This window comes from Podarcis cretensis (genome assembly GCF_951804945.1).
Source record: "Podarcis cretensis genome assembly, chromosome: 3".
NCBI lineage: Eukaryota > Metazoa > Chordata > Lepidosauria > Squamata > Lacertidae > Podarcis > Podarcis cretensis.
Genome location: NC_137172.1, coordinates 66,086,729 through 66,106,582, shown reverse-complemented (window position 1 = coordinate 66,106,582; position 19,854 = coordinate 66,086,729). Strand labels below are relative to the sequence as shown.

General features: G+C 37.7%; 2 protein-coding genes across 10 annotated transcripts in view; both read right to left on the bottom strand.

The window, feature by feature from the left end:
* EPB41L2 (erythrocyte membrane protein band 4.1 like 2) overlaps nt 1–19,854 on the bottom strand; it is a 78,553-nt gene that overhangs the window by 10,179 nt on the left and 48,520 nt on the right. For 4 of the 9 annotated variants that reach the window (XM_079970629.1, XM_079970630.1, XM_079970636.1 and 1 more), the window contains 6 exons: nt 19,091–19,188; nt 15,079–15,251; nt 14,189–14,358; nt 7,746–7,808; nt 5,365–5,511; nt 51–104 (listed from right to left, as the gene is read on the bottom strand). In XM_079970629.1, the coding sequence (XP_079826755.1) occupies nt 51–104; nt 5,365–5,511; nt 7,746–7,808; nt 14,189–14,358; nt 15,079–15,251; nt 19,091–19,188 (705 nt within the window). Of the gene's footprint in view, nt 1–50; nt 105–5,364; nt 5,512–7,745; nt 7,809–8,008; nt 8,042–14,188; nt 14,359–15,078; nt 15,252–19,090; nt 19,189–19,854 lie in introns of all 9 variants that reach the window. The other 5 variants (XM_079970631.1, XM_079970632.1, XM_079970633.1 and 2 more) reach the window with 5 other exon arrangements.
* LOC307213409 (uncharacterized protein) lies at nt 11,343–13,072 on the bottom strand (the record flags this gene model as incomplete). The annotated part of the gene is made up of 1 exon (XM_079971277.1): nt 11,343–13,072. A coding segment is annotated over one exon (789 nt), but the record flags the coding sequence as incomplete, so codon positions are not given.

Sequence of the window (19,854 nt, the reverse complement as noted above, 5' to 3'; positions counted from 1 at the left end):
GAAGATTCTGAAATGTCAAAGTTCAATGGACTATGGCAAAATAGTAGAACCTTAATCGTCCTGCTGGCTCCAATGGAAGGCTCTTCTGTTTGGGGAGTAAATTTCTGTGAAACAAGAAGCAACCAGAAGACAAACATAAATACAAGTTTCAACATCTCTTGACACAAACATCTGATTTTATCATTTAACAAACAGCACAGAGGGACTGATTGCACACTCACACATGTACAGCACAATTTGTTAAATTAGCACAGATCAAGTGCACAGCAATAAGCACACTGAAAATATGCAATATTTTTTAGTCCAGAGTGCTGTAAAACTTTCTACTTATGAAAGCTCCAAAGTTGGCATTTGGTAAATCTGGATTCTTTAGGGGTTTTTATTTCACTTGATTTATCTGAACAGGATACATCTCTATTTGAAACTTGCACTCTCTTGGGCTTGGGACAGGTTAAACTCTGAAATAAATATTCTACTTTAATAACTATCATCATCATCATCATCATTATATTTGTAAGACAATGTTATGAAGTGCCAAACAAGGCTAACATTAACTGGCCAGCTATGTTCATGTACATGCAGATTTTTCTAACAAACCTAATGTATATCAGTGAATATTGACACCCTTGAAAGGGCTGCTACAAGTTCTGCCAGATGTTCCTATTTCACAGATATTAAATATCTGAACTCACATACATTTCCTTGTTTTAGACCCTTGATTAGCTGGGCACCTTTGAGGATATATGAAATTTGCCTGTACATATGTAATATCTCAAATGGAGAAGTGTGTTTGGAATATAAGCATGTAAGGAACAGCATTTTAAAAGCCCATACTGTCATATGATCCTCAAGGAAATAGTACTGTGCCACTTGTTATGACCTAGAATCAGGACAAACTGACGTATGTAGATCTTAAAAGCTAAGAGATGACACACATACACATACACACAAGGGACAGTACAAAAAAGTGAAAGGAAAAATGTAACAGTACCATTACTATAATAATTAATCCTATGACAGCAGCTGTGATTTAATTTTGGTTTCAAATTAAAGTTTAAGACTAGATTTATCTATGGCTCCCAGATAATTTCAAATATAAATGGAACAGAAAAACAATATATAGTACTATTTCTTTTGAAGATCTATGTCTACAAAACATTTAGAATGGGCAAGAAAAGCTTTTAGCTTGCGCTTGCCTTTCATTTTTTCATTCAAAATAATTTTACTTCTAACTTTTAAGCTTTTAGCTTGCGCTTGCCTTTCATTTTTTCATTCAAAATAATTTTACTTCTAACTTTTAAAAAAGCGCAATGGTGCAATATGTAACTGTCCGTTCCCACTTCCTGCATGGAGTTGGCACTTCTACATGCAAGTCACTGGTAAAACCAATTCATGCAGGCGTTTTGCATACACACCAGCCATTTCATATAGCTTTATTTTAGGCTCTGCATTTTTCTCTATCCTAATTTCATCTTATAATCTTTTAATCACTGGGACACAATTTCATCTGACATGAAACCCCACTGTCTTCATATATAGTGTTATGGTGGAAAAAGTAAATGTGGAAAAGCACCTCAGGCAGCTGAGAGAAGGGCGAGGCAGAAAGCTTTTCAGAAGGTACATTATCTTTCACAACAGTGCCCTCTGCTGTCCACAAGGTAGCTGAAGTGAAGGCAGATTTCATGCTAGTGGAAAAACCCTCTTTACTAAATAAAATTGATGCTATCTCCTCTTCTAGGCTCTAGACAAGTTAGAAAATGGAAAGTAACGAATTAAACAGCAGAAGACAAAACAGCAGTGACCTACAAAATAAAGGAAAGCATCAGGCAAGAAAAGAAAAAGGACAGGAAAGGAAAAAAAGCACACAAACACAAGAAAGAGTACATTCAAATGTGTTTCCCTACAAGGTACAGCTCCATCTATTTTCATAATATTCTTTTTTTAACCCATTACGGATAGGATTTGAAGATGATCAAGGGGTTTCCCTGGCTTCCCACGCCCCCCCCATACTGCAGATCATGGCATCTTCCTAAATCCATTCCTGTAGGGCAACAGACCCTCTCAAAATGTGTGTGATGAAGCAGGTGGGGTGGCTAGAGTAGGATAAGAAATTCGAGGATTTCAGCAGAGCCGCCTTGGATAATTGGAAGGGCTTTCTGGCTCACGCAAGACATCTCTGGATCTAACCCATCCATCGAGAAAATTGTGCAACTCTGTTCTCACAATCTTGCTCCTTCCTGAAATGTACATTATTAAGTTGAAACCTACATGTACCCTCATGTGCAAACCTATTATGTATCGTGGCCATTAAAACTAGCTTATATTTCAAACTTTTATTTTCAGGCTTTTGTGCAATCCATTTTTTTCTTCATTAATATTCCATTTTCCCTAGGACATTAATTATGAAAGGAAGGTTAGGCAAGATAGCACATTTAAAGCTGAACTATAAAATGTGTGCAATAAACCCAAATTATAACCCAAATGTGGGCTAAATGATTTTGTGAGCTTACTTGGAGGAATTGTTGACTGTCAAAGCACATGGCTGTGAAGGCAAACACTCATTTTATAATTTGGCACACAGGAATGTTGAAAAGAGGAGAAGTGCCCTCCACTTTTCAGTATCAATAAAGCTACTTTTGTAGAAAACTCCCACCCACCCCAATCTATGTACACGAAGAGTTTCATACAATCCAAAAGTCAGTAACAGTTGATCCCACAAGGCACCATGATTTTCTTTTCTGGCTGTTAAAATCCAGCACCTTCCACTGAGTAATAGTCACAATAGTAACTGATAATGGCTTGTATTTAAAGCAGTGCTAGTGAAGTTCTGCTGGTGCCATGGCACCTCTGTTTCCTTCCCTCGCACGCTCACAAAATCTTCTCTATAGGGTCCCTCTGCCCTCCAGAGCTGATTCTGAGGACACATGGGGGGCTGCAGGGGTAAGAATGGGAAAGTTCCATTCCACTAGTGCAAGTCTCTTGGATAGCAGCCAATATTTCCCCAGCCTAAATGTTTCATTTGTGTCCTACTACTCTGCCCCTGCAGCAGTGAAGAACTTAAGGAAACAATTTATTAGTACTACTATTATGTCAAAACATAGCACTATTCTTAAATAGGCTGCTAGCTCTAACATGTTCAGAATGCGTACAAAAAGGTGATGGGGAAAAGAAGGAAAAAAGCAAGACAGTGATGCATACTTAAACCTGTAGCATAGTCCTGAATCTGAAGGAACTAATACAACCTTTCAAGAAATGACTAATTTCACTGATAAAATTTAAACTCTCTAGTACACAGGTATTATGTAAATTGGCAAGGGCACTGCAACTATAATAACACTACTGTTATTCTCACTAATTTGAAGTAGATTATCAATTTCTTGTTCAGCTTGGCAAGTATTTTGCTTATACAGTACCAACTATTGGAAACTTAAAACTGTGGCGTATTTCTTATTCTATTAACTAGTTATTATTGACAAGATGTCCTTGGACAAAGATATGCAACACATTAAGAAATATGAAATTGGCTCCCTATGCTGTGCTAGGGAACAGTGGTATAAAAACTTAACTGAAGGTAACACCAAAGGAAGCACATCCCTCTTTGAGGCTGATTTTGGAGAAAAGTCAAGCTCTATTCAAAAAGCACAAATCTGCCACTGCATAGGGTATATGACAGATACACCTTGAACTGGCACCTGAGCTTATAATACTTAATATGCGTATCAGGCAGCATCATTTAAAGCCTCATTTCTTAATACACAAAAAAGAATACAGCCTTATCAACAGCTAAATACCCTTTGGAACAAGAGAAGGCTCTATTTAGGAGGATCCCATTCTTTGACATTACTGATCTGCAGAACAGTTTTAATTGATGTCAATATACATTCAGAGAAATATAGTTGAGTCTTCATTTTCAAATAGCTTGAGTGTGGCACATTCGCTAGCTAATCCATTTTGTATTTCACTTTATATTTTACTGATGTTGGCTATGCTGAGCACATTTGATGAAAAGGCAGAATACAAATTTAATAAACTGCAGAAGAGATAACAGCCACAGTAAACAGCGAACACGACAGGCAGAATGCTAAAAGAAACAAATACATCCACGCAGTGCTTTTTATGCTAGGACAACTGGCATAAAAACAGGCAGAGAATTCCTGTGTCACTGGCATAATCAACAATGCTTTCTGCACAGACATCTGGTATACACTATCATGCATGGAGTACTCTCTGAATTATCTCTCCCCAAGTACACAGGATGGGAAATGCTACAGGTTCAGCTCTTCAGTGGACCCATGTCTATGTACTGGGTATTATTTGTGCTAAACAGAGATTAAAAACCACACATATGGTTGGGTCATTAAATACTGAAAAGCCCAAAAGTTGTTTTATTTTTAAGGCAAAAGCATTTTATGATGGAGTCTAGTCATGTCAGTGAGTTACTCTGGAGACACTGATTTCAGAATCTGCCTCAATACAGATAAAAACCACAAATAAATGTTCTGAAGTAAATACCTGGCCTACTGGCTCATTCTGGATTTCTGTAATTAATTTGTGTTGTTTGTATGGAAATGGTTCACAAAGCAACCTAAGAGGTAAACTTCAAAAGTGCTGAACAAAAAGTGCATTTCATTCCTGAAAGCATGCCATACATTGGCACATCTATGGCATTTGGTTTTCTTTTTTTAAAGGACACACACATTGAAAACTGTAAATAGAAGACTGGAGCTTACTGATAGTGGAATTTAAATCCTATTAGCATTCTCAATACTATATAAATACATTTGAATGTCATTTTAGCATTATACATTTTATGATAATGGCCAAGTTGAATTTTCTGAATCTGCTTTTTAGTTGCCTGACAGAGGTTCACTCAAAATGCATTAGGTATAACACCACTAAATTGGAGTGCATTCAAGAATAACTTTTCCTGTAGTACCTTTTTTGGAGGGAGGGTTGTGAATTGTTTTTCCCTTACCCCTTTTCCTCCTGTTGAAGTACTTCCGCCTCCAAATTACTGTAAATGGTGAGGCAATGAAACGACTTAGGGACTTGGAGTGAATATACTTGGAGCTGCACTGTAAACTGACATTCCACACTCTTTATCTAAAACTCTCAAATTATATTATTAATAACTACTTCATTCTTGCTTTATCAACCTAAAAAGTAATGTAGTTACTTTGAAATTTTTGCAAACAGAAAGCAACAGATGCACACAATGTTAATGTGTTAGCAGCAAACAAATATCACATTAGCAACAAAAAAACACCCCATATCTTCCTTGTTAATACTGAAACACAATGTATAGTTTAACTATTTTCTTAATTTTGTGGCTATGCATGCTGACAAGGGTCTTCAGTGACATACCCCTTGTGTCTGTAGAGACAGAGGTGTGATACGCCGCTTTTCCCATTCATTAGGGCGTGGCTCAGGAGTGGATTCCATAAAATTGCGCTTGAGTTCACTAATGCTAGCCTGATGCTTCAGTAATTCATCCTGGGTCTTATCCAGGTCCTAAGCAACGTGTAATGTAAAAAAGGTAGGACAACATGTGACAAACATAAACCATTTTTTTAAAAAACACACCATGAAAAGTGCCTGGGATATCCAGATTGAGTAATTTATTCATTTAAAGTATTCTCTTTTCTTACTATGATATCATGTGCTTTTTCTTTTCTTAATCTTTACAGTATTATCAAATTGAGCTACAAGGCAGTTTCTGAGATGTAGAACACTTAGTCACAGAGCAAATGTTTATTTTTGTCACTATAAGGGCAAAATACCCATAATTATGACGCACTCCCTAAAAGTGAAGACCAGGCCACCCAGTCTCTAGATGAAAAGCAGGGTTTGCCTTCACCCCAATAATATCCAGGATAAACACGCCATCTTTTGCCCACAAAAGTACATGGCACTATTTACTGTGAGAGGATGGGGATCAAGCATTCTATTAATGTACACTTAGCTTTGAGAGCATAGTTTGCCCCCTCCCCGCCACCATGGACACTAGTGACTCTCACGTGAGAAGATGGTAGGTAAAGAATTGTGGCTTCAACTGTTTCTGTGTTGCAAAGTACAGCAACCATGAGCTTACCCACTCTGTAGGGAAAAGCAGTACAACACACAGGAAATGCTGCGTGACCAGAAATAATTTAGGCATCTTGCTTTATAATTTATTTAAACAAACATAGTGAAAGCTTGCACTTCCCAATTCTCCAGCTACAATTCTCTGAAGTTCCTTTGAAGCAGTATGTCATTCTTAAGACATGGGTGTGGGTCTCTCTCTCTCTCTCTCTCTCTCTCTCTCTCTCTCTCTCTCTCTCTGTGTGTGTGTGTGTGTGTCTGTGTGTGCTGAGGCTAGAATCCACGCTGCAACTAATTTTCAAACCACATCTGAAGGCACCATAAAATAATATGCCATTATGCCCAATGACATAATTAAATCATGCTGAAAGCTGGCTTTCAGATATAACCTTGTACTAGAGGGGCAATAAGATAGTATGCATATCAAGAAGAGGGAAGGAAGAAAAAGAGTGTCTGGAATATTGGGTTGGGAAGCAGGCTCTGGGATAGAAGAAACACTGGCAGGGGGAGAGAGATAAGTGACAAGGACAGCATGGAGGAAGGACATTTTTCCATAGTCTGTTGGGGGAAGAGGACAACTGGAGGTTTTTCGTGTTGGCATTTAATTAGCCAAAATATTGCCCTCCAGACTTCCATGTGTATGGCACTATGAGCTTTGAAAGTGTAAAAGCAGCAAAAACTTCCAAGGGGTACAACTAGTACCTTTAGTAACAATCTAAGTAACAAAAAAACAACAACCAATTGGTAGAGATTTATCACAGTTTGAGTCAATAGAGTATTTTCAAAAAGAATGTTGGGTTGAGACCAGGCACATTTCTTGGATTTGTTCAATGCAACGTTATGCAGTACACTTTACAGTGTTTTAGTAAAATTATACAAAGTATGTATTTAGTTATCGGAAGCTGCCAAAAAGCAACATAACATATTAGTAAGGTTACTGTAAATCTGAAGATTTTAATGTAATGTTTTTGCATGTATACAAATAATTGACATCATCTAAATCTAACAGTGCAAATAGCCCAATTTGGATGACAAAGCTTGCACTTCTGGATCCAGAGTTTTGTTACTTTGAATGACTATTTGGATGTAATAGATAAACAATATTTACTCAATATGGCTGCCAAAAGAATCTACCATTCATAATTTCATTCCAAAGGCAATATAGTGCCTCCTGGTATCACAACAAATAAAGCACGAATTACTTCACGGTGTAAGTATTATTTTACTATAGAATTAGATTCTCTAGGATTCCAGGAAGAGAACAAAGAACTTCCTGGTTCTAATTTTACTGCATCATTTTTTTAATAGCATTCATTGCCTCACATTTCCAGTTATGCATAGGAAATGTAAAAGGAAACATCCATTTGAATTCTAGATGGTGCATCCTCAACCATTTTGGCAAGTCTTTAAAAAACCAATTTCCTCCAAATATTAACATCTAAACAGGGCTATAAGTTCTACTTGCCATTCCAATATGTATTAACAGCTGCATACTTAAATTCATTCATTTACAATGACTAAGATTGGTTTTCAACATGCATGTCCAAGTCGAACACCCCCATGCATTTCATGCACTGTGCCTAGAACAGCCTGCAAGTGACCTCCAATCTCATGCAGCCTGGCAGCCCATGAGGACAGAAAAGTACTCCTTAGATTATACAAACCTCCAACATTAAATTGCTATGTCTGACATAAATATTTTCCCCATCTATTCTCAAGGAAAAGGTCTGTAAAATTAAAGCACACACAAAAGAAGACACGGAAAAACAACAACCCATGATCATCAACACAACAAAAAAGTGTTTAAAAGTTCAATAAACGGGGCTTTTAAAATAAAACAGGGGTAGCCACTATGCAAACATAATTGACAGCAGCCTCAAGCACTGATAATAGCAGGCAACAACCAGGTGTAATTGAAAATATCCACCTCCTTGCGAATTTCCTCCTCTTCTATCTCTGCCTATGTAGAGGAACCACCCAGAGGTCAGCAAAAGAAAACACTCATTAGTGTAGACACTGAATTAGCACATGGTCTTTTGTTTAGAAATACTACAAACAATGTGCTCTATTTACAAACCTTTATTGTTTTTGCCTCGGATGCTGCTCAAGTTATTAAACCACTGCAGTCTTCCACCTACAACACTGTAGAAATGGCTGAAGTAATTTTTGGTATAGGTGAAATGGAAAATGGAAGATTTGTCTGTCTCTCTACAACCATCGTGTTTGCTTATTTTTCTCCACAGTTTGAAATAATTTTTTTAAATCTGAAGGTGAAGAGATCAGCTTGAATTCTGAACACTGAAGAAGAGCAATTGCAATACCAACACAGAATATATCTGTAGTACATTATTACTGTTAAAAACTATACAGGGGAAATTACATTTGTACTGTTAAATGCTGAAAGATACCAAGAGCTTTATTTGAATGGTTTGTTTTATGCTTTTTGGGATATCACATAAAAATATATATTGCAGACTTCAGGTATAACATTAAACCATTGTTTTGGGCTCTGTGAATGAGCCAAATGCTTGTGCACTCCCTTCTCCTCCCCACACTCCAGTTTAATAACTTGCTCTTTAGTTCAAACTAAAGTTTGCTGTTACTTACAAACCATCAGGATTATAAATCAGTTTGTAGCTGAATGCTAGTTCTTGTTTGGAGGGAAAGCACAAACCACAGTTCAGTGCTCTGGATGCAACAGAAAATTATGGTTTGCACTAAAGAGGAAGTAACAAACCCAAGTGAAGCATAAGATGAGAAGAGGAAATGCAGTACATGAGCAGAAGCTTTGTTCATGTAGTATCGAATTATGGCTTGGTGTTATAGGTTAGCTAACTAAGAGTGACTTGCAAGAGGCATCTGAAATACAATTTTAATCAAAGTATTTATGTCCCCACAAAATAAAAATGAATCAATATATAAATTGCCAGATATTAAACCAACCTCTATTGGTTTAAGGTCATTGTTTTAATAACTATTTTACTTTATCACACACATCTCTTACTAGTAACTATATGAAAGGGAAAGTATAGTGTGTACCAAATACATTACAGTGGTGCCCCGCAAGACGAACGCCTCGTAAGACGGAAAACCCGCTAGACGAAAGGGTTTTCCGTTTTGGAGGCGCTTCGCAAAACGAATTTCCCTATGGGCTTGCTTCGCAAGACGAAAATGTCTTGCGAGTTCCTGCGGGGTTTTTTCCCTCCCCCCCCCTTTTCCTAAGCCCTAAGCCGCTTATCAGCTGATCCGCTGATAAGCCGCTTATCAGCTGATCCGCTAAAAGCCGCTAAAATGCTAATAGCGCTAATCCGCTAAGCTGTCAATGGGCTTGCTTCGCAAGACGAGAAAACCGCTATACGAAGAGCCTCACGGAACGGATTAATTTCGTCTTGCGAGGCACCACTGTATCAGGATATATTTATCCCAGTCCCACCTTTATCTGAGGTTTTTGGAATTCTTGCTGCAATGTAGTATCAAAAGTGTTTAATCGATTAAATGAGCAAATAGTCACCGTAATAAACAAATTGGCATATTAGATTACACTGAAATTAGGGATACAAGTATCGCACTGAACACAGCTGTATATAGCTGTCCTATGTAGAGTTGGACCACTGGTTTAACTGGCCCAGTCCTAACAAAATAAAAAAATTCCTTCCAGTAGCACCTTAAAGACCAACTAAGTTAGTTGGCCCAGTCCTGTCTGTGTCTGGTTGGCAACAGGTCTCCAGGTTCTCAGTGCAGTTATGCACGCTATTTTGGGGTTTCTATAAATGTTTCCCATCTTGCTGTCTGACTTTCTTCAGAAACTGTACAATCATTTCTGTCTGATATATATTTACAATTCTGGTATTATCAACCACAGGCAGCTAGGATTTCCGCAAGGATTTCCCTGCTTGAGAGGCTACAATTTTCTGCTTTAAATCTTCATAGTATGCTTTTTTAAAATACTGCAAATGCATTTGCCCTATGGAATGCAGACAGTGTTACCCAGTCAAAGCATATGGACATAGTCAAGAGGTTTAACTTATCAACATTAACATTAAAGTATAGCTTTTTAAAAATCCATGCATATATAAATTGAATTCAAAGTAATCCTGACAATTTTAGCTAAGTAGAAGTATGCTAGACTAAGGTAGATTAAGATAATTTTGTACCTGACAATGTTAAAATTGTACTGGTTAAAATTCAACACCCTCGTTAAAAACTAAAACAAAAAAACTTCTCTCTCCACCCTCTCTACCTACTACCCAAAAAGCTAAACTGAATTTCAGAACTGACACATGGTCAAGTTCAGATGTGATGAGAAACAATGATTTTATTGAATGTATATAAGCTTTTGGCCTCCTATTCTCTCAATTAACCACAATTTATCATTATGCCCAAACCCTAAACTATTATTAACCCTAACTCAGACCTTGGAGCCGAAATTGCATGCCTGATGCACTTTTCTACTGCAGATTTTATGCAGAACTAAACACACTAGTAAGCAACGGCCCCAAATTTCAATCACTTAATTTTTTTCCAACTATATCATTTACAGGTTTCTTTCAGTACATGCATGCACTGAAAAGGTACCACAAAGAGTTTATTGATTGAGCTATGTACTTTTTTCACCCACAAATCTTAAAATATTGGGGCACTTTCCTCCCTTCCCATTAAAATCTGATCCGGTGATGCAGATAAAAGTACCCCCAAAGTTTCATTTTTAAAAAATAATCATTGGGGCAAAAAAATGCTTTTTTTGTTCCAGCTTATGTTAATACACTGGGAAAAAATTTAAATCTCATTTAAAGAGAAAAAAACTGACCCAGGGAAAGACATTTTTTTACATCAGAACTTTTGGCCGTGGAATATTTTACTTCATTGGAATGTAGGTTGGAGTAGAAAAGGCACCACTTAAAACATTTTGCTAAGTTTTATTATACATCTGGGTTACTAGTTCATGGAAATAAGCCAGCAAACCATGGTTTGAAGTTCATTTGCTTCTTTTTCTACTATAGTTTACTAACTTGGTTTGGATGTACCACCACTTAATCGTAGCTACCAAAAAATGGAAATGAATGTTCCAGTATCTCTGTGGGTGTAGCAAATGACAAGCACACAAGTTCAAGGCTCACATACTTATTCTCAAAATGATAAACAGTTGCTGAACTTGTTCCTTGAACAAGGAATTTCAAGTACTTGACAGTGCTAGAGAAGAACTAAAAAGTAGGAGAAGAATATGGATTATGGGAAGGCAATTAAGAAATCATTTTCTTCCCCTCAATAAATGCTAAGCTGTGCTGCAAAGTACTGTGTCTAACAGTTAGCTAATATTTTTGGCAGATCCCATGTGAGCGTACCTATCCAGGAGTGTACCTAAGGGTTAATGTTGGCCCATGCCAACCGTGTAGGCTGAGGCTTAGAATCTGCCTGCCCATCTGCATGCTCCCTGGGCCATTCCTCCACTGCTCTGGGCGGCCAAGCAAACACACAGGCTCCTCTGATAAGGACACAAGGTACAGCGGGGGTGAGGTATACTTCTCCTTGCCATGGGGGGAAAGGAGCCTGAGATTGCCTCTGATCATATCCAGAAATGTGTGGACTCAGTGGGTTCTGATAGACATTTTGTAAGGAACAGCACCTCCATATGAGGGATGTACACAGGGCTGTTGTGAGATCGCTGTATCCCTTTTTCAGAATGGCTGCAGTGAAACTGTACACAGCTCTTCGCAAAGATAGTACACTGGAACCTTGGCTCCCGAATGGCTTAGTTGCGGAACAAATCTGCTCCCAAATGCCACAAACCCAGAAATAACTGTTCTGGTTTGCGAACGTTTTTTGGAAGCCAAACATCCGATGCTGCTTCCGCTTGAGTGCAGGATTTTTGAATGGTTTAGGGAGTCAAATGGACTCCCGGAACAGATTAAGTTCAAGAACCTAGGTACCGCTGTATACAGCACCTAACTATGGTCTCTCAATACCACTGGGATATAAGCAGTATATGTATGAGAAGGTCCTTAAAAGGACCGTATGAAGTGAAAAAATTGTGAATGCTTTTTAAAAACACTAGATTTTATGAAGATAGATGCGTAAATATCTGCAGAAGGAATTCTTTTTTTCAAAAAATAAATAAATAGGGAGTCTGCAGCCTCATACTGAAAGGATGAAGGTTGAACTTCTCTCTTAGTACACCCAAACAAATCTACAGGCAAGTGGCAATTTAGACAACAAAGTTACACACCTCCTCTTCCTCAGCTTTGTCTTTTAGAGCAGTGTCATTAGAGGTGGTCAGAGAAATTGCCTTAGGCTCCAGGTAGCAGAGGGACAGAGCAACAGGAAGGGACAATGTGAGTGAGAAAGGAATAGAGTGGATGGTACAGAGAAGCAGCACAAAGATGAGGAAGAAGGAGGGAATGAATGAGGGAGAAGTAATGGGAATATAATGCTGAATATAAGGTGGGAGGAACGAGATGCAAACTTCTGGAAGGCTAGGAAAGCTAATGTAACCATTCTCATCAAGCAGAGAAGGAAAATTGAAATGAAAAGGTTTGTTTGCACTAACTGGAAAATGAGACACAGAATCTTCATGATCAGTATTCTTATGAGCAGCTCTCTCTATAGCAAGAGGGAGACAATGGTCAGCCACCAAAAGATCCATAAGTTCCAAGTGATTAGTTGGGAACTTCGGTTCATTTATACCATGAACTGGTGTTTCTTTCACAGGGCTGCAGACTATGGTATCTGAGGGTGTATACATGGGTTTACCAAGATGATCATCCTCTGAAATGTCTGAAAATATGTCCATTTCAGGGATAGCAGGTAGGTTTTGGGAACAAAATGAACAAGAATGATTGGAAAGTGAAAGCTGATGCGTGTATGCTGACTGGAGGAGGGGGAGAGTCCAGTCCCAGATGCAGATGAGAGACCATGATATAAATGCACATTTAAGGGGCAGAAGGAATGCACAAAAGAGGGAGGAGGGAAGAAACTTGTTAGTGAGAACATTTATTCAGAAGTAGGGACAGCACTACCATTATAATATGGATGCCACAAACATTCATTAGCCCCAATTGTATTCAAATACAACAACATATAATCCAAATACCTGGATTATATCAGCTCAAAAAGATTTTTATTTTTATTTTTGCCACCTTGTAAGGCTGTGAAGAATTCTGTAGTTTCGAACTGTAGTAGTGCAGTCACAATAGATGAAAGCAGACAGACATTCAAAGCTTCTACAGAAGGTGGGCAGGGGAGAGACATCAGCATGAGGACAATGTTTCCAACTACAGGTTTTCCTTTGAAAGTGCTAAATTTAAAAGTGTAACCGTCAAAATACAAATATTCCACAGATAATTCAGTGGATTACAACCTTTAAAAAAAAAAGATTGAATCAAATCTCAAAGTATTCTTAGTAAGGTGATTCCACGCTGTGTGTGCCAGAAAAAGCTCAAATTAATGCATGTTTCTAACCTGTCAATATGAAAATGAAAATAAAGTTTAAATGTCCATATCTCACATTATAAAATAAATTTCCTAGTATTGTGCTTCAAGCACACAAATGATAAAAGCTAGTATAAAACATGTGTGTTACACTTAATTATGTTTTCTTCTGCAGAGTTATTCATAGAAGATGGCAGCTGTGGTTGCATAATGTAACTATAGGTAGCACAAGTATGAATAAATCATAAAATGAATTATATATGCAAATTGATTTCACTTTCACACAACTGAATGGAGCTAGTTGCAGGGAGTTCTGAAGCAAATATATTAGCTCTGCTCCAGAGCAGCTTATTACCAAATAAGATGCCCTTGGGCAAGATTGCAGGACTTTACCTGCTCTTTCCACAACTAGGAAGTGATGAACACAGTCCCTCTCTTTTTGGTGCCAGGTACACTAATCTAGGGAAGAGTAACTGCCTTCTAGAAAAACTGCTCTTTAGCAGCTTTCACCAGTTTATATGGGTGCCTTAAGACCTGCCCCTATATAGGTGGGTCATCCTGTGCAAAAAACCCAGCCACAAAATTATTAGCTGAAGTGCAGCTCCACTAGTGCAGCAGTTGGTTTTAATCCATTTCCAAAATCAATTATTTCCACAAAGCTGAAAAACATCAGCAATCTTACCTTTCCATCTCCTAATTGTGGCATTTTACTTATGCCTCCATCCTCATCTCTACCTTCCCCATCTTTTGATTTGAACTGTCCAGAAGCGTCAAAGATCCTATCACCAGCAGGCCCCACAGCTGTAGCAGAAAAGTCCTTAAGCAGGCTCTGGTCTGCAATACCCACTGGAGCTACAAAAAAATAGGTTTAGTTAATTCAACTATGTTTGAGAGAAATATTCCATAGTACCTTGCTCTTTATGAGACAAGTATTGTCTATTTTTTAAGATTCCAGTGTATTCTGGTTTTAGTCAGAAAATCAACGGAAAAAGAAACTGGGTACATAATATGCCAGTAAATAGTTTGGGTGAAAAAACCTTTGGAACATTTAAAAATATAGTGACTAAATGTTGAAGAAAGTGATTTGTTTGTTTGTTTGTTATAGAAAGTTGTGAGGTGCTAAAGGTCAGCTATAAAGGTATATTGGCAAATGATAACATCAAACCAATATCACTGGACAATTTTCATACATTCAGGAATGAGGAGATAAATCAAAAGATCACGCATAATGTTAATGCTATATTGACAATATTTAGTGTCCACCAGGAGGAGGGGCTCTAAGACAAAGCAACTGTAGTATTGTAAAAATGAGACACATTCTAATAACTCAGGTCTATGAATGTGTTTCGATACAAAAATGTTTCAATATATTAAATTCCATCCATCCAGTCCATTAAATTCCATAAACATAATGGTTTTATACCCTCTGTAAGTGCTGGCCCTAAATGCCTTACTAACCATTATACACTAAGTTCAAACAAGAAGTTTATCTGAATATTCAAGTTTTAATTTCTTTGAAGAACCTATGTGTGGCACATATTAGGAGTTTACTAGTTTTGGTTAGACTCTTACCACCATCAAGACTCCTGGAAACACGTTTGCTTGAGGTCCGTTCAAAGTACGGAGCAGGTCTGTCTATGAGAGTGCTAGCCTGCCGTGTTTGTGCTTGAGTACGCCCACTGTAGCGGAACTTGGAACCTAGTGTCAGGAACTTGGCCTTGGCAGGCTGCTCTGGAGATACAAGTCTATAACCCCCAAAAGAAAAAGGAAACAAGTCACCATATTCAAAGGTATTTCAAAACTATAAAAAGATCCATATTCCAAAAGCATGTCAGATACCTGCTCAGGCATTGTTGCTCTTAGAGCATTGTGGGAGCAGGGCCAAATAAGCAGCCTTGCACCTTATATTGCATATGCAAAGTAGTCCTTTACTCAGTGTCCACACATGGGCTCATGAGCCAAACTGGACTGCCTGGCAGGCCAAGAATGGCTAGTGGGCCAGAGTTCCTCCATCCCTGTCTAATAAACATGGGGTTAAAACATGAAGGTGGCCTTCAAGAAGTGGTACCTACAGCCATGCACTCGTCTGAGGTTAACCTTCTTGCAGGCCCACATAGGGCTAGTGGGAATAGCCAATCCCAGTATATAAAAAAAGGACCAAAGTTGTCCATGATTTTTGACTTTTGATCCTGTTGAAGAGATTAATTAAGAACACTTTTCTTTTTTAAAAAAAATGGGTTGAAGAGCATTTTAAAAAATGTTTCTTTTAGTACTGCATGGCTACATGCCACATGCACAGTGGAAAAATGTGAATCATTTTTCATTTACAGACATAGCTCTCCTCTTGCTATAGCAATATTTTCTGTTTTTAATTCTCTACCCTGCTGAGATAAACTTTTAATCTCTTAATAAGAGAAAAACCTAATTACTTCCTTATTTGGGATATTTTCAAGGATGCTTTAATTTACCAATCTTGGTTATACAAAGAATTGAAAAGTATGGGTACAAACCTCCAAAATATTCTCCAAATCGCACAGAATATTAGGTATCTCAGACATTAAAAACAATCACCAAGAAGCACTATATAAAAGTAAATTAAAACTTTCATAAAAATCTTATAGTACAACCCTTACAGACCAGTAGTTTTAGAATACAAATGAAAGACTGCATGTTTCCCAAGTCACACTATTTCCTGCAAAGGGAGATAACATATAAGAACGAACATTTGAACCTAGTCTTCTCTTCCTAACAAGCTCACTGAAAATCTGAAATGCAAGTTTTGCATTAGATCTATGTTATTGACACCCTGTCTTCAGATGGCAAGCAAAAGGAAATGGATATGTAATATATATTTAATCATCTCTATTTACCCTAAAAATAGTGTATGCATACAAGCATCCAGCACATTCCCCAAAACAAGAACAAAAAAGTTGGGTGCATACATACTAACCTCAAAATTCTGTGCTCCAACATCTGAAGCCAAACACAAGTACTAACCACAGGCCCAGCTTAAGCAGAAAAATGTAGCATCCGTCAGCTTTCCCCATCAACATGCCCTGTTAGACCCCATGCCTATTTTCTCCGAAAACCACAGGGTTCTGTCGATTCCATGAAACAGTTCCACCCAAGATTTCCCAGGCTAGGCAATCTTAACTGGCCCCATGAAGGTTAGTCAACTGCTACTACTAATAAGCTACTCCACTATGGGAACCTTCTGGTCTGAATCTCCTCCTACAATGGTAACAATGGCAGCTAAAACTGCTGCATTCTTTTGCCATGGGGTCAACTCCTTAGAGTCAGCTGGCAAAGCCATTAACTAGATGACTATGGGGAGATGACTAACTAAAAGCAATGGGAAGATAAGCCCCTGACAGTGATGCTACCGAGCATCCATTTATTCAAAAGGGATCTGCATGGAACCCCTGCACAGTATTTCCAGTGAATTGAATAGCAGTGATAGAACAGTATTTGTCCTATCCCCATACCTCATCTAAGGGGGGGGGGGGGGTATGGGTGTAATAAATACAACCTTTCTAAAAAAACAGCTTTAACTATTAGAATTACACTTGCTGCAACAGTTATATTGCTCGTGTTTATGTGAATAGTCTTTCAAAGTCTTGCTGGCATAACTTTTTTCTTGGAACACACAGAAGCCAGATTATTTTTAAATCAGGATGATTTAAATCTGCGGATTTTCTGCATGGTGACCATCAGTAGGAACAGGATTTGATACATGCAGTACATTCTCCCTCCTTACCCAAACAGCTATTTCTGATTGGAATAGAATCCAATTAAATTGTATTCTATGAAAATGTCACAGAATAAATCTGTAATTTGAAATGGTCTAAAAAGAGGCTGACCGGTCAGCAAATATTATTTTTTTTCCTGTTTAGAGAGTGTTTTAAAAGTCAGATCATACTGTATTCATTTATTTAGAAGTAAAATGGAAATATATTCCTGAATAAATCTGTTTAGGATTACAGCAAAATCCATCGAAAGAATACAAAATCATCCTTCCCACTGCCAGCTATGAAAGGAGAACCACCACCTTGAAGGACTGCAGAGCCTCTTCTGCTACAGTCAGTAGCTGGAGGCTTTTGATTCATGACCAAAACATTAATCTAGCCTTTGGAAACCCAAAGAGCATTTCACCAACTTTGGTTGATGCACTAGCGGGACCCCTTCCTGAATAACAAGTAAGTCCTATTCTGAGCATATTGATTGAGATTACTAAAATATGCTGCATGTGGGGCTGCCTTTTAAAAGCATCAGATACGTCAGTTCAAAATACTGCAGTGAGATTACAGAGTTGTTGCAAAACCAGAACCATATACATGTTTAAACTACAGTGGCTTCCAGTCTGTTTCTGAACAGCATTCATACTGCTGGCATAACCTAAAAAATCCTAAATGGCTTCTGATCAGGACATCTGAAGAATGGTTTTCACCTGGATTAAACTGGCAGTCTATGGAGAACATAAGCCCAATAAGTCTGACTATTGGTGGTTGAGTGGATGACTACTGGAGACAGAGCTTCTTGTTGTGACATTTTAATATAGAATACTTTTCAAAGATGTGGGTTGGCAACTGTGTTGCTTTCCTTCATGGACCAGGTAAAAACCTGATCTATGTGTTTTCTATTCAGTTTGAGTTTTAATACTGTTACTTTTATTGCTTCTACTATATGAGCTTTAAATTATGTTAAAGTTTGCTGTTTTAATTACTCTTTTTAAATGAAGATAAGCAAATCAAGCAAATGAATGACCAAATTGCCATTATCAGTACAAAATGGCCTTTATCATCTAGGTATTGCTCCTGGTCCACTCAACTTCCTGGACCTGCATTAAATGCATTATTTGTTTATTAATGAAGATACTTTCATATTATGATATACATCCATAATCTGAGTGATGACCCTGCTGCAGAATCATTTTTATTTAAAACGTATATCCTGCCTTTAGTTCACAAAACACTTTCTTATGACTTCTTTCCCAACATCCCAATTTTCCCCCCTTAAGCATCACACTCGGAGGAAATCCATTACTCTTGTTTGCAGGTGAAGAGTTATGCACAACACTGATGATGACATGTACAAACTACATATAAAGATGTCATAGGTACATACAATCAATCTGAAATGCTGTAGTTTCATATATGCCAGTTTGAGCTCTCTGAAAATACTACAGCAGTAACATGGTTCATGGTTAAAGAGATCATATAATCTCAACACTGTTGCAAGAAAACAAATATTCTAAGACAGAAGTGAGAAAAAAATACTCTAAAAGTTGTTGTGTTTTTTAGTAATAGTGGAAAATTTGCAGAGTTGATTTTACTCAGCAAAGATAGTTAGAAATTTGATGGTTCATGTATTAGGATGCAGGATATTACCAAGGCAAAATAAAACAGAATGTGGGACTTCCTAACGTTTGTTTGCTTTTAACAGATTGCAAATTTCATTGAAACAGTGGCAGGGGAAGGGTGTCCTCAACCCACAGGCCATTTTCAATCAAAACTGCCCTCTCAAAGCTGCTATTCTCCCCAGAAGATATGGTGACCCCATAACTAAGGAACATTTTAAAAATTACCTATAAAATGTATGATGCTCCACACAAACCTTCCATAATTTCTTCGCAGCCCGATGGTTTGGCAGCTTAAACCCAATAGTACTCTCAAACTGTTCCAACTATAAAGATTACAAACACTAAAATTAGCACAAATTCTAGAAATAACTGTTGTCTAGTCATACAATTTAAGAGTGCAGTTATTTCAACTACAGCATATCTCCCTTCTCAAGATTAGAAACACTCCGGAGTTTTCATATTTCTAACATAACAGCACTGTTTGAATTGCATACAGTAATAACTACACTTTTCCCCCAAAAAGAGAATGAATACATTCACAAGCAACTCTATAGGTAGTAGCCATATTTTTCCAAGATCCAAAAAAAGGCAAGCTCTTTCTAAACTAAAGCTTGCTTGCTGTGACACCAGAAATTGTTGCATGTGTGCTTTGGCTATGTCTCCGTACATATATAACATGCTAGCACCATGGTCTATTATAGTAAATTTCCATCAGAAACATGTGAATTGTTTTACTTGCAATATGAAATGCTGCTTACATAGGAATTAATGAAAAGCATGGCACTAGCACAAAGATTTAATTAAAAACCAGAGTAAATGAATGAACAGCAAGGCTAGTTAAATATCAGACTAGATAGTAGGATTGTAATTTCCTTCAAGTATTGTCCAGAGTTTCCCAGTTTTGTACATAGTTCAAGCAGGCTCGAAACTACCATGCTATTTTTAAAACTAAATGTTTACACATTTCTCAATGTTAGTTCCAAACGGAA